Raw genomic sequence first — 14,770 nt, 5'->3', positions numbered from 1 at the left:
GAAAGAAACAAATTGGTAGCAGCCAAAATAAAAAGATAATGTGACCCAGTACATAAAGAGTTTGTGGACATTTGTGTAAAAAACATTTTTTTGTAGAGTTTATTATTCTGTGTGCCACCTGGAAGATCAGTAGATTGTTGCCTCGAGTTTTGCTGACTGGAAAAATCTGCAGCCCCACGGTAGCTGTCACCAGCTGAAAGTAGTAGGAGGGGAACAGTTACTAGGTGTCAGCTCTCTTTTTGTTGATGGAGGAAATGCGAATGGAGTTGGCCCACTATGAAGACTTAGTGTTAGCTCCTCCAAATCAAAATGAGGAAGTTGACAGTGTTTGAAGATGAGCAAAAGGGAGATTATTTTATGATGTCCTTCATGCAGGACAACCTTATTCTGGTGAAAAACAGGAAAGTACATGATCCCAAGTACAGTAATAATTGTTGCTTTGAGTTTTACTGATTGGAAACTCACAGCCCCACAGTAGCTGCCAATGGTCCTGAAGTTATCCCATAGATCTGTCTGAGAAGAAACTTTAGACTGTAGTCTGAGTTATAAATCAATCAATTGTTGCCTCAAGTTTCCTATAGCAGGTAACAGTGCTCCTCAGGCCCTTCCATAAATTTTTCTCGGGAGAAACCTTGGACTTAGGCCTGTGTTATAGGCAGAAACTGATAGAAGTGATAGAAGGAGGGGAGCAGTCACCTGTTGTCAGGTCTCTTTTGTTTTTAAGTGCAGAGGAAATACAGGTGACATTGGTAAAGAGAGATCCCAGGCCCAGTCTGAAGACCTTTGGGACTTTACCCTTTCCAATCTTTCAGTGTTTTCAGTGGGAGTTGAGGATCATATTAAAGCAACATATTCCAGATGTGAGTGGACTTACAATCTATATAGTTTGTTGCTGGTAGTTACTCTTGAAATAAATGAATATATATATATATATATATATATATATATATATATATGCTACCAGGACAAGAATCTGATTTCACCAAGACAGAAATACAATACCTCGATGAATTGAGGTTGTTATTTAGAATTACAAAAATCCTCTTCACACTCCAGTTTGGTTAGCTTTTCCAAAGAACTTGTAGCTATACATTGGCTGTTTTTTTATTAATGTGTTTAACTTTACATTCACTTTGGTTAGTTTTCATTGGCCACTTTTCAGACTATTACTCCACTGTATCAAAACATTTTTGAATATTCAAATGATTTATCATTTGCTCTTCCACACAACTTATTATCACTAGCAAATTAATAAAGTATATTGTCCATGTTATTGAATCATATTTTGAATAGAAATGACCCAAGAGCAGAGCCCTCTGAGACTCCACTCATAACACACATACACATGAATTTAAGAGCAAACTATACACTGCGAGATACAAAGACAGGACACCATGAGTGTAGCTCCCTTTCCTGTAAGATACAACTAGGTAAATACACATACACGCAGGATATAAGTAAGATTGAGAGAATACAAAAGGCAGCAATCAAACTGGCAGGTAAACCATATGAAGAAAGACGAAAAGTACTGGGGCTGCCAACTTTGACAGATCAAAGAGGAAAAGGTGATATTATAGTATTCAGAGCACTAAAGAGGATAGATTACATTGACAGAAGAGATCTCTTGATTAAAGATGGGAGGGCTTTAAGAGGTCATGGGAACAAATTAAGAAAGCCTACATGTCTAAAGAATATGAAGAAATACAGTTTTCTATAGATGCATAAATACTTGGAATAGCTCAGATGATTATGTAGTCCAAACTGAAGCAATAGATGAATTCAACTTGTAAATATAATGATTGAAAATAAAGGGTATAGATTGAGTTGGAACTGTACCTGAATTTGAGGTTAGGTATTGTAAAATTGGAGAGTAGGAGCCAATGAGCATTGCTCCTTTCCTGTGTACTACAATTAGGTAATTATATACACACACACACACACACCGTCTCTTGCTCAAGGGAGACACTAACATCTTGTAGTGTTGGTGAATCTTTCATCCCATGAATAAGGACTAATTTCGGGTCTGCACTTTCACAAGTCCTCAGTGCTAATTACTTTACTAGAAAGTCAAGTGTGTATTTTTTCTTTTCTTTTTCTTCAGGTACCAGACCATTTATTTAGCTCTTGGGAAACCAAAATTCCCAGAAAACTTGCTACTTTTTTAAACCAGCTAGTTTTGAATCTTGTGGTCATCAGAGTAGGTTACTGTTTGGCTACAGTGTTTTATTTTTCAAGGCCATTGCACATCAGTAGAAAGACTCAAATAAAACTTAATAGGAAGCATTTTGTACACAGTATACTGAAAAAAGCATTTTCATTCCCTATTTTTCTTCATCTAATTTTTATCATATATATATAATATACAGCAGTTTAAGAACTTTAAGATGAAGATCAAACAAACCTTGTTGTAGAAGTGTATTAATTTGTATATGTTAAACTCAACTTTGTTCTTCTTTTTCATATTTAAAGTGTATATAAGCCCCAGTTCAGGAAACTAGATAATTGAGGAATCTATTTCAACTTGCTGGATAAATAGTGTGGTACCTGTACTATACAAGTATTTTCCACTTCTTTTTGCATCTTTTTACTCACATTCCTTTATGATTTGGGACTCTGAGGATACATGCAAGTTATGGTCAGAGAATTGTCTCCAGTGGCTCATCTTCAAAACCCATCAACACCCTCTCCTCCTGCTGGAGGTGTGGGCTTGACACTCAGTCATGGGATCAAACTCAAGATCTCTCTCATACCATCTTCAATTGTATTAACTCCACCTTATCACATAAGGGGAGCTGACAACCAGTGTCTATTCCCCTCTTCCTATCACTAAAAACTAGCAACATAAAAACTATTTCACACTAATACAACACAAACAAGAGTCCAAAGATTCTTCCAAGAGAAATCTAGTTATTATTCTGAACACAGCACATAAATATACAAGTATTTAGATTCATATGAAAAATCAGCTCTAATCAGTGACCATGTGTACATAGCAGCTATATATTTTGAACAGCACAGGAAATAAAATTTGATTACATGCATGAGATGCAAATGATAACAGTGAAAACTGTTTCCATCCGGTAGATGCTACATGAATCACATTATTTTAATCCAAAATTTGGTGTCACTAACAATACAGACGCTTGTTCTTGAAAATACAAATCTACTTCAATATTTGAATAGCTAGCTTTGAATAGTAAAGACAACCCATATTACCATGCAAGAAAAAATACAATAGATTTGAAAACATAAGATGATTTATGAATATCAAAATCTATGTGAACCCTATCAATAGTGGTGATGTAATTGGAATTATCCTATAGGTGCGCTACAGAGGCAGGAAACTGGATGAGTACAAGAGTAATTGGTATAGGCAGAAGCGGATAGAATTTGAAAAAGAAGGGGAAGAGATGGGTATGTTAATTTATATTACCTCTATCACTGTCAGTCAAGAGTAGCCATATCAGTAATGTATATGAAATTGCATGGTTTTTTGCATGGTTTTATGCTTTCAGTGTTTATAGCATCAAATATTTATAAGGAAATATAAATTGATGATATTAAGGTAGAAGCAACTGGAAAGCTAAATGGGAATTTAATATTGATGAATTCTTTAGAAGAACGCATTTTATTATACTGTTAAGTAGTTACAAACCTGACCCTGCCATACTGTCTGATTTGTTGTCACTTATTTTTAAGGAAATTAAAAAGGAAACCTTTATCCTTTAGAAAGGCTTGACATTGTGACTATGTCAAGGAAGTAAATTCTTGTATGTTTATAGACCAATAGCATTAATTATATGTGTTTTAAATCATACACATATCCAATTTATTACGCATGCTAGGATGGTTGATCTTGTATTCAATTTAGTGTGATGTTTGCATCTCAACCTTTCTTTATTTAAATCATAAGTACAAAATTTAGTGTCTTTTAGAGATGCCTAATTAGTGATGTTTGTTTAGTACTATTGATACTAGATGCAGGTATTTGCAACCATAATTCACAACCTTGACTAGATCCAGATAGTATGTCTTTAGGTATGAAGAAGAAAAGTTGCACATAGGTTTTGTTCTGTTTACAGATGTTAATATATCTATGAATGAGTTGAATCCACAAAATGGAGCCTATTTGTAAGGATATTCTTGAAGGATAGTTTGAGGTAGAAGATTGTTGTTGCAAAATGTGTAGAGGACATCTTTTTGATAGAGCTTATCAATCAAATTGTTTCTTATGGATTCCAACACACCTAAGCATAAATAGTAATTTTCTCAACAAAATTTCCAATACTTTCATTTCTTTTTCACATCAGAAGAAATATGTGTTTGCTACTGGATATATGCTATAATATGGCCACATATTTGATGTACAGTTGGGTATATGTACAAACATAATTCATTCCAGAGCCCCATTCATTAACCAAATTTTTCAATATATGAATGAGTAATTGTCAATCCATGGTTTAGTTTTTTGACAAAAAAATATGAAAATTATAATTTTTAGAGTCCAATATACTTGGGAGTTAAGTCAAGTCTACAGCTTAAAACAAGTACAGTATGGTGACTAAGTCAGTTAGGAACATTTCCAGCCAGGTACAGATAGCTCATGTTCATTGTTGGAATTTCAGCTTATGCCAGTTTAATTTATAAAAAAATATATATATATATATATATATGATGATGATGATATGGTTTAACGTCACACTTTCCCCCCCTGTCGGGAGGCTAGGACCTGTAGATACAACTTTCACACTGAGTCATTTTTATTGTAATGCATTTCTAGTCAAGTAAATCAGTAGTAGTCAGTTTCTCAGTTTAGAATTGGAAATGCAGATTTATTTCAGTTGTTTTAGTCAAGGCATTAGTATTTAGAATAATGAGGTGGTAATTTTTTCAACACTTGTCAATCCTGGTACAAAGATAATTATCTGAGAACTATTTCATGTTCCATGATGTTATGATAATTTTACTGTTATCTCACATAAATCATTGTTGCTGGTTTTCAACTACCCTCATCAAAAGAAGAGAGAGAGAGAAAGAGAGGTGACATAGTTGCAGTTTGCAGATCAATGAAAGGTAAACCAAATTGGCAGAAAAAGATCTTTTAATTTGGAATGGGAGAGGCACATTTAGTCATGGAAAGATACTGAAAAGGGCAAGGCACTGGAAGGATATAAAGAAATACAATTTTTCACACAAGTACATCAATATGTGAAATAGGCAAGATGAGGAAACAGACTGCTGGTTCTAGAACCTGGTGGTCCTTCACAAGCCCTCTTCAGCTGATTCTGTCTTGTGTCTGAGCATCACCATGTCATGCTTAATATTGTCCGATCACAGGTTCCTAGATCTTCCCAGTGGTCATGTATGGTCAGTGAGATTTTGAACAGCTTAGCGAAGTTAATGGTGGTGTCTTCATCCTCCACTGTATTTTCAACTAGGATTGGGCCTTAAATTTGGCGTAAGATGCCATTTTCAAAAACAATCAGTCGCCATACTAGTTTCCTAGGGCTCACATTTCTGCACCCTATGTTATGATGGGCAATATAACTAGGCAAGAACTTTAGTTTGATTTTTCTATCAATTAACCTGGAGTTTGATATAGACTGTGTTGCCTGTTAGTATCTAGACCCAAATACATTCTTATTTTGTATCTCTTCATCTACCATATCTATTGTGGTGATGGATCCAAGGTATTTGAAGGATGAAACTCTCTCAAGAGTTGTTGATTTTGCCTTTAATGGCCAACATTCATAATGAATTCATTACTTCAGTCTCCTCTGCTCCTCAATAATTTGAAACCCAACCCAATTTTTCCAGCTCTGTATAATTCTATGAGTTACATCTCCTCGCTTCTAAGGTTTTCTGGACATATGTTTATGTCATCTGCTTATGCTAGTTTATCACAGACAGTGCCCAATCAAAAGATAACAATTGATTTAAACTGAAATTTAATCAGTGGAGGCAGAGAGATGGAACCCCACAAATGTATCACATTTCCTATGCATTGTAATTAGGTAAATACACAAATATTTTAATATGTTCCACACAGTCACCAAAGTAACATCATTAGAGAAGTTCCAAACAGCAGTCATGAGATGAACTCCTGTCCAGTAAAGGTTACCATTCAAGAGACATTGAAAACATTAAAGAAAGTAACATGGGAAAGTATAAAGGAGCTAGGAAATATGATTACCATTTATCAACATATTAAAGGTAACAGATCTATAGATAATGAAGGTGGTTCTAAGTTATCAGCTTTCAGAATAGATTTGTACAAATTCTTACTACAGTCCTTAGGGAAAATATAAATATTTTTTAAAAGTATGTGAAAAAAAATTGTGTGGGCAGGAATGTAGATAATTGTAGAGAAGGTAGTGATAGTCAGAATATGTGAGTTAGGAACATAAGAAGGAAAGAAATGTGGAGGAGAATTTTTAAACTTTGATGAAAAGGAGGTGAGGCTGGGAAAGAAAGATAAGGTGCTTTTAGCTGATGGCATGAATGTGAAGACAGTAAGTAAAACAGTGGATGAAGTAACTGGTGAATTGGTGTGGTTAATGATAATGATTTTTGCAAACAGTCCCCTTCACCCTGGAACAAAGAGGAGAAAGAGGCAATCTATTGGCCATTTACAAAATCATGAAAGGCATGGAAGTCCTTGACAGGGAAGACTTATTAAAGTGGGATAAAAGAAAAACAAGGGGACATGAAAAAAAAAATCAAAAAGGATAGTTATAGAAGAGATCTAAGAAAAAACAGTTTTCCACCAAGTGGTGGATGTCTGGAACAAATTGGATGAAACAATAGTGTGTGCAAACACCATACAAGAATTTAAGAACAAATTAAATGTTGCGAGATACAAAGATGGGTCACTATGAGCATAGCTCCCCTCCCCATATAATACAGCTAGGTAAATACAGGTCACCAAGTCAGTACTTAGTGTAGATATCAAACCAAAAGGGACTAAAGATAGGTGCCTGTCATGGGTCTGTGGGTTTCCAGTCATCGAAACTCTAGGCAACAATCATTATCACCCATTAGCGGTAGTTCTGGATGTCAAAGAGATCCATCTCCCAATCATACATCTTGAAAACCTATTAGTACACTCACTTTCATCTGGAGACACAGCACCAGAAAGTTTATACTCAAATTCTGGACCAACACCAAGGTCTCTCTCAAACATCTTCAACCATTTCCTCCACTTTTTAACATAAGGAGAACAGACAGCCAGTAACTGCTACCCTTCTCCCCTTCTTCTTCCTCCTCTGCCTCATCCACCTGCTCCTCCTCCTCCTCCTCCTGTTAGTCACTGACACAGAAATAAACTCACACTAATGCAACACGGACAACAGTCTGACATCTTTTCCCATGGAGATCTGTGGGAGGACCCTAGGACCATTGTCCGCTGCTATGGGCCTGCAAGGTTCCCGTCACTGAAACACAGGGCAGCAATTATTATCAAACCAAAACTATTTTAATTGAATTGATACATCATGATAGGATGATAGAAAATTATAATACCCTTTGGATGATTATGAAGAGATTCTAGAGCCATCAAATTTTGGATCCAATCTTTAGCTTTTATTTTTTGCTCGGGATATTGTCACACAACACTACATTCCAATACTAACTTTTCTGTCAGTGAAACTCAGGGCAACAGATATTATCAGACAAAAAATATTATAACTGAACTGATATATCATGATTGGATAATAAGAAATGTATAAAACCCCATGTATGATTAAAAAAAACAGTTGAATTTTGAATCCAAATTGTAGCTTATATTTTTGACTGGACATTGTAGTATTGCACTACAGTCTCCACCTGAGACAACTCTAGATGGAGGAGCCAAAGAGGATGCCCGCAGAACTCGTGGCTAGGACAAGTTATTGAAATTGTCGTGAGTTGTTTGGAGTGGGAAGGGTGACTGTATGGGAACTTGCTTAGAGACCATGGGGATTGGAGGCGGTGTGTGATTGAAACAATACACCCCCTGGTGTATGCTCCCAATTGAAGATAACTACAGTGGCATCCAATATATTGCAATGCATTGTAATGAAGGATTACTGTGTATATATATATATTCAACTACAGTATACTTGGGAACAACAGAAAATATCTCAATGAGGAGCCCTGCTCTTTTGGGGGATGGGAAAAACTAAGACCATCCTAAAGACAAAAAATTTAACCATCCCCCTCTCCCCCCCCATCTCCCTGTGCCTTCCATATAAGATGTTAGTTATCTTTTCAATCAGGCTTCCATCACATTTTGATTAATTTCTTTGGCTTCCTTCAATTGTGAAAAACAATTAAAATTGTCATAATTGACCCTCCCTCACTGGGTAGAAATTACTCTTTTGTTCAGTTTGCTGGCAGGCTCTATTATTCATCTCCTTGGCACCATGTCAGTGACAAAGGAGGTAATGTTATGAGACGCCCTTGATGCTGTCTTGGATAATGTGATTGTTGTATAGAGAATGAAACAAGTAAGTATAGACTGTGAGCATAGTTTTGTTTCTTTTGTTTTTTGTATGCAGTCTGTATACACATTTTAGGAGGACTTGAAGTTCTTGGTGTTTGATTTTTGTACTGGTGATGTTTATCAGAAGAGTCTAGCATTGTTTTGCAGCGTGGATATTGTGCTCTGGATTGGCATGGACATCAGTTAGAAGGATATAGTTTTGAGGTCATAAGATTAGTTAAAGAATTTTTTTCAGTTTTAACATCTGTAGCATTGTATTTGTGTTCAAATGTATGATATAGGCCTGCTAAATGGAGGGCATATGTACGGTCCTGGATTTGCTCTAGTGTTTTGGACTAATAGATGGGAAAGTTGATGTCGGAATAATCTGCCCTCCTTAGCTGATGTAAATATTTTTTCCTTCAAACACTAACACCAGCTGTCACCATTTTTGGTAGGGGGTCACCAAAAATAAGTGTATAGCCCTTCAATGTTAAGGGAGGAAAATTATGCATAATTTTATCATACCGTGTATGTGATGAAAAATTATCTTTCTATCTCTTAGAACTTGAATGCATTTATGAATGGATTGCCTTGCCTTGTGTTTGTAGTATCAAGATAATCTGCTCAGTACTGCCTTCTTCCTCATTTTGGCTGAACTTGCTGGAATCGACTATTTATTCTTGAGTTGCCTGATGATGCCAGCTGCTTAAGTTAGATGTAATGATTCTCCTACTGTATTTAGAGCTGCTCAAAGTTGTGGGCTTGTGATTATGTTGCCATTAATAAGTTTTATAATGAGACATTCACTTATTAGAATATTACACATTCTGTTTGATTGCATATGGTGAGAATACATTAATTTCAACACTTTAGTCATAATCTTGCATGACTTAAAATTATTTTGGTTTATTTGCAGATGAGGATGACTTGTCAGACAGTGAGAGTGATGCCCATCATGAACAAGAGATTGTCGAGTTTGAACTCATTGGGAACAGACATCCTAACCAGTAAGTGTCTTAGCTATCTGAACCAGTGTCAATTTTTGTGATGAAATTTATTTCTTTATCTTACCTTGCAACATTCCATGAACACTTTATCCAGTGTTGCAACTGTGATCTATGCCAGTTCCCACAAATGAGTGAGATTTTTTCACAAAATTCCCACAAGGAAATCTGGATTTCCACATTTTTTCCCACAAAAAAAGGAATTATTATATACATAAATAAGTTCATTGCAACATATGATTTGCTCACAAAACATCCCATGTGAGCAAATTTCTCCTACAAGTTTGTGGAAAATTCCCACAAAATGGCATCCCTGCTTTATCATAAAATATTGTGCCTTTTTATCCTAATTTCTTGTTCCTGTACCTTCATGAACTGGACTACATGAGGCTTATGATAAATTGACCATTCCATGGACAAATAAGCAAGGATTATCTTACAAATGAGGTTACCTTCTACATGAGTATTTATAGCAAGCAGTTTTATAACAATAATGACTTGAATATCAAGGTGAGCATTTGGTAAAGACATTAGAAGTGGTGCCTAAGTGCAAATGTTTGATACTACTGCAGTGACATGAACACCATGGTGGAGCTGACGTCATTCCAATCCCTGGGACGCATGCAGCCATTTAACATCACCATGTCTTCATCTGCAGCTGCTGTTATGGACATTCATGCACATTTATCCACCTCAGAAGTAGTGGGTTATCTAGCAGGGCAGTGGGATGTCAACAATCACAGTAAGTTTTGACTTCATGATTTCATTTAGTTGTCTGGTTTCCACACAATGCGGAATTTTGTTCTTCTGTGGTCTGAAGTATTTAATGTGGTCATTGTTTAACTTAATCATGAAAAAGTATTCAAAAGTTTAGGAAAAAGGGTTAATGTAGTTTAGAAACATGAATGAATTTTCTATGAAATCTAGACAGCTAAAAGAAATAGATATATGTTGTGACTGTAGCGATCACCTTGAAAAGGGATAATTATACACTTTAAACACCCTAAGCATTAGTCCCTCCAAATATCCAAAGAGTACATTCTGGAAAACTGTTGCATAATGTGAATTCAGATAAAGTAAATATTTATCTTATTGGGAAAATTTGAGTCAAGTTTGTAGGTACACAGCAATAATTTATTCACATTTTCATGCAGCAGTTCATCAGCTGACAGACCCAACTGACACAGCATGAAACAAGTGTACGATGCTGCACATTCCACCATACACTTGCAAACCAAAAATTTTATGCATAAAATGGGGAATTGACAGAAATAGTTTTGTCACCTATATAAGTTCACATAATTGGAACGTGTATATAATGGGGGACTTGCAGATCTTAGTATTCTTTTCTTTTTTGTAGATCAAAATGTATCATTTGTATAAGGCATGCTTTTGATAAAACAAACACCATTTTTTTGGACTACAAATTGTAACATAGAAGCACCCAGCAGAATAAGGGCATATTTTTTGAAAACTTATAAAGAAAGCTTAGAAGTGTGATTGTAAATACTGTCCATCTTCAGGTTTTTGCTGGAAATGTTTTATGTTTGATGTTTCATTAATTGAGTTTCATTGTTATCCCTGTCTGAACATTAACTGAGATATGAACAAGTACATATGTATGTTTGGATACATATAAAGTTACTGTGGAAATTACGAGTTTACAATAAGCATATTGCAAGGGAAACATTGTCTCAACTGCTCAGTCATAAGAATGCTGCTGGAAATTCTTTTCTAAGAAGATGTGATTTATGATGGTGCTCAAGTATTCAAATAATGTATAATACAACCACTCCTCGTTTAACGACGACAATTGGGACCAGCGCGCCACTGTTAACCGAATTGGTCGTTAAGCGAAAGTGTATACATATACGTACATGTACTGTATGTACAATGTCCAGCAATACATGTATCTTTATTTTCGTGTATTTTCCCTCTTTTATACAGTACATTAAAGCTTTATTTACTGTTTATTTACCGTGGTTAGGTTCCTGAAATTACCGTATATGACCAAATCCGCATATGCTGACATTCCATATTAAATACCAGGGTATTTTTTTAGTTTCGACCATGGGCGCAATATAGCAATAGAAAATTAATTATTAATTTTGTAAATTAAAATGTATCAACATAATATGCAATTTTGTGGGCGGAAATGAAAGTAAAAAATACCTTGCTACAAGCAAATATGCTAATGAACGAAGTCGGTAGCATAGGATCGGGACGCCATCTTGTCGTCTGTTAATTGACGGCCTCGGTACTTCCGACTACCTCGCCAGGTATATTTTCTTGAAGGAATGTTATGGTGCGGAGATACATGCATTCCTTCAAGCTGCAAGAACTTTGTATACCCTGCAAGCTGAGAGAGTGGTTGAAAAGCCCGCCAACGTCTCTCACGACGACGACAACGAGGACGAGCCGGATGACATTTAATTTGCAGGTAATGATTTATTAAACACAGGTTAGGTTAGACGAATCTATCATCCTTTCATTTCTTCGACGTCGGCATCTATCATAACAAACATGGTGTATCATTCGTCCGACATGACTTCGTTACTTACGAAATCTGTTTTAGCACTTTTTTGTTTTTTATTTCCGCTCACAAAATTGCATATTACATTGATACATTATAATTTACAAAATTAATAATTAATTTTCTATTGCTATATTGCGCCCATGGTCGAAACTAAAAATTTACCAATACCGGTATATACTGTACTCCAGGTAGTTTTTGCAGCTTGCAGGATGGTAATGTAGACCTAAGCTTCAGAACACTTTACCTCACAGCTAATATCCACCGTACAAGTTCATTTATAACATCATACAAATTTGCCTCAGCCAACTTGATTATTGTAAACGACGTCGTAACTTCGGGAGATTTACGTTAAACGAATATTGGTCCGTCATAAAGCCCATCGTAACTCCGTGTTGTCGTTAACTGAGTAGGTCGTTAAACGAGGAGTGGTTGTACTGTATTCACTTGTATATATTTAAATTTTATTTGGATAGAATTTATTGCAATGAAATATACTGTATAACTTATTAATCCCATGGTGCTATAGGCTATCCTATACTGGGTTTATAAGCCTGTTTAACATTCTACAATCCCCAGCCAATTTAATTTTCTATAGGTATGTACTGCTAAATTTTCTTGAGATGTTTATTAAGTTTTGTACTCCTGGAAATGTGGATATGAATAATCAGTCTCTGATGTTAGTGTCAATAAATATTTTTTATTATATATACCAAATGGCCTTTTAGGGAGAATGGCCAGTTCAGACCATACTGATGTGAATAAGTAAATGTGCAGTGAATTAACTCCAAGAACTAGTGTATCTGATGTTGGTTAGAATATGGTCCTGATCTTCATTTTTAACCCTGATCATGCTTCCTTAAGTAGAGTAGTTCTTTCATGCGTAGTGAAACTATTTGCATAGTCCAAGATGAAGTAAGCTTGAGAGGTTGACCATGTTGACTAATGTTCAGATGTTTCAGATCTTATCGTATCGCATGCTCTGCCTATGCGCTGTCGCCTGGGTGATGCAGAGAAGGGACAGGCTGTGGAACAGGCGCTCTTTGCTCAGATGGACAGACTCAACCTTTCACTTCTAGGATGGTAGGATTGGTTTTTGTTCCTCTGCATATAGTACTCTGTGATACACCCCCTTCTTTTCTTAGCTCTGCTCTCATGATTTAGGCCAAAGTTCTTGACAAGAGGGGAGTGTCTGTTGAGCAGGGAAGGGAGAAGGCAGGGGATAGGGGTGAATGGAGAATGGCTGAGTATGGATAATAAAATTTTGATGCAGCCTGAAGGTATATTCTCCCCGTCCTCTCTCTTTTCTATGTCTGTCGAGCAAGAAAGGGAGAGGGTGGGTGATGGTGGAGTAGGGAGTGGTTGTGTGTGGATGATATTTTGACTCAGCCCAAAGCGATTTCTCCCCAGCTTCTCTAATTTGTAAGGGGACAGAGAGGGAGTTTTTTTTTTTTTCTTTTTTTTTTTGCTGTGTAAGTGAAGTGGCCTTGCTGTGGATGTGCTGTGTTATGCTGTATTGCTTCTGACCCAGGCAGTGGGCAGGAAACAAGGATTACCCTTTGTCTATGAGGAGCAAAGATGTGAGGGAATGGGTAGGGGGAGTGGGTGTGTACCTTTGACTTGACTACTTCCCTTAAAAAGGGGGAAGAAACCTTTGGTATACAGTAAACCCTTCATATAACGGATCTTGACATACCAGTTATGACAGACAAAAAACCTGACTGGACAGACCCTCGCTCTAATGAATTTTCATCCAATATTGCGAGGGATCCTTGTTATAACGGATCTTCGGATATAACAACAGACCCCTGTCCCCATATCGTCCATTATAATCCTACTAATTTCTAATACCAGACAAATTTCGGGGTATAACGGATCTGTCCAGTGTTTCCATTGGAAATAACTGATCCTCGGTTATAATAGATCTTTGGATATAACAACAGACCCCTGTCCCCATATTGTCCATTATATTGAGGGTTTACTGTATAGATAAATTATATTTTGTAATTGTTCTTTATCATTTGTTGTATTTTTCCTAGGTATCACACACACCCTTTTTCTCCTCCACTTCCTACATTGAGAGACATCGATTCTCAGTTGGACTACGAGATGAAAATGAAAGGATCCAATGATGCCAGTTATACTCCGGTTGTTGGAATCATTATATGTGAGTATCTGTCATTCTAAAAGGGTGACAAATTCTGTTTGGTTCTTAGATCGACCTATATGTTCTCCATAATTGGTATTTGTAAGGACTCGTGACAAGTGCCTGCTGGTAGTGGTCCTAGAAGATGAATGGCAGATATCTGTTGCCCATTTTCGAAATCTGTCAACCACCACTTTTCCATCTAGAGGTGCTGCCCCAAGGGGCTGGCACTCAGTCTCTGGAGTGAGCCAAAGATTTCTGTAAACTTCAACCATATTTCCTCCACTTTATCGCATAAAGAATAATGACACCTGGCAACTGCTCTCCCTGTACCACTTTCAGCAGGTAAAATAGAAGAGGTCCCACACTAATACAACGAAGACAACAGTCCAACATTTTTTCCATGAAAGAAGTATTGACAGCTGCTGTGGGGCTGTTAGTGTTCATTTAGTGAAACTTGAAACAACAGTTACTGGAAAAGGAGAAAATATTGTGTGTGTTCAAACTGTCCACTGCTTGAAATAGAGAGCTAGTAATGGTCAATTACAGGGGAGGCAGCAAATGGCAGGATGAAGAAGTGAAGGTGGTGATGGTAGAAAATTTATTGGTTAATTGTTGCTTTG

The 14,770-nt window shown here is 36.5% G+C and overlaps 1 protein-coding gene across 7 annotated transcripts in view; it reads left to right on the top strand.

Annotated features, from left to right (window-relative positions):
- LOC143028181 (MPN domain-containing protein-like) overlaps positions 1-14,770 on the top strand; it is a 30,522-nt gene that overhangs the window by 7,900 nt on the left and 7,852 nt on the right. For 4 of the 7 annotated variants that reach the window (XM_076189938.1, XM_076189934.1, XM_076189940.1 and 1 more), the window contains 5 exons: positions 3,324-3,414; positions 9,381-9,471; positions 10,038-10,210; positions 12,955-13,084; positions 14,041-14,168. In XM_076189938.1, coding sequence (XP_076046053.1) covers positions 3,324-3,414; positions 9,381-9,471; positions 10,038-10,210; positions 12,955-13,084; positions 14,041-14,168 — 613 coding nt within the window. The remainder of the gene's footprint in view (positions 1-3,323; positions 3,415-9,380; positions 9,472-10,037; positions 10,211-12,954; positions 13,085-14,040; positions 14,169-14,770) is intronic. The other 3 variants (XM_076189935.1, XM_076189937.1, XM_076189936.1) reach the window with 3 other exon arrangements.

Source organism: Oratosquilla oratoria, chromosome 9 (genome assembly GCF_046742065.1).
Source record: "Oratosquilla oratoria isolate Oo_2021 chromosome 9, ASM4674206v1, whole genome shotgun sequence".
Classification (NCBI taxonomy): Eukaryota; Metazoa; Arthropoda; class Malacostraca; order Stomatopoda; family Squillidae; genus Oratosquilla; species Oratosquilla oratoria.
This window is presented reverse-complemented; position numbering and strand designations above follow the sequence as displayed.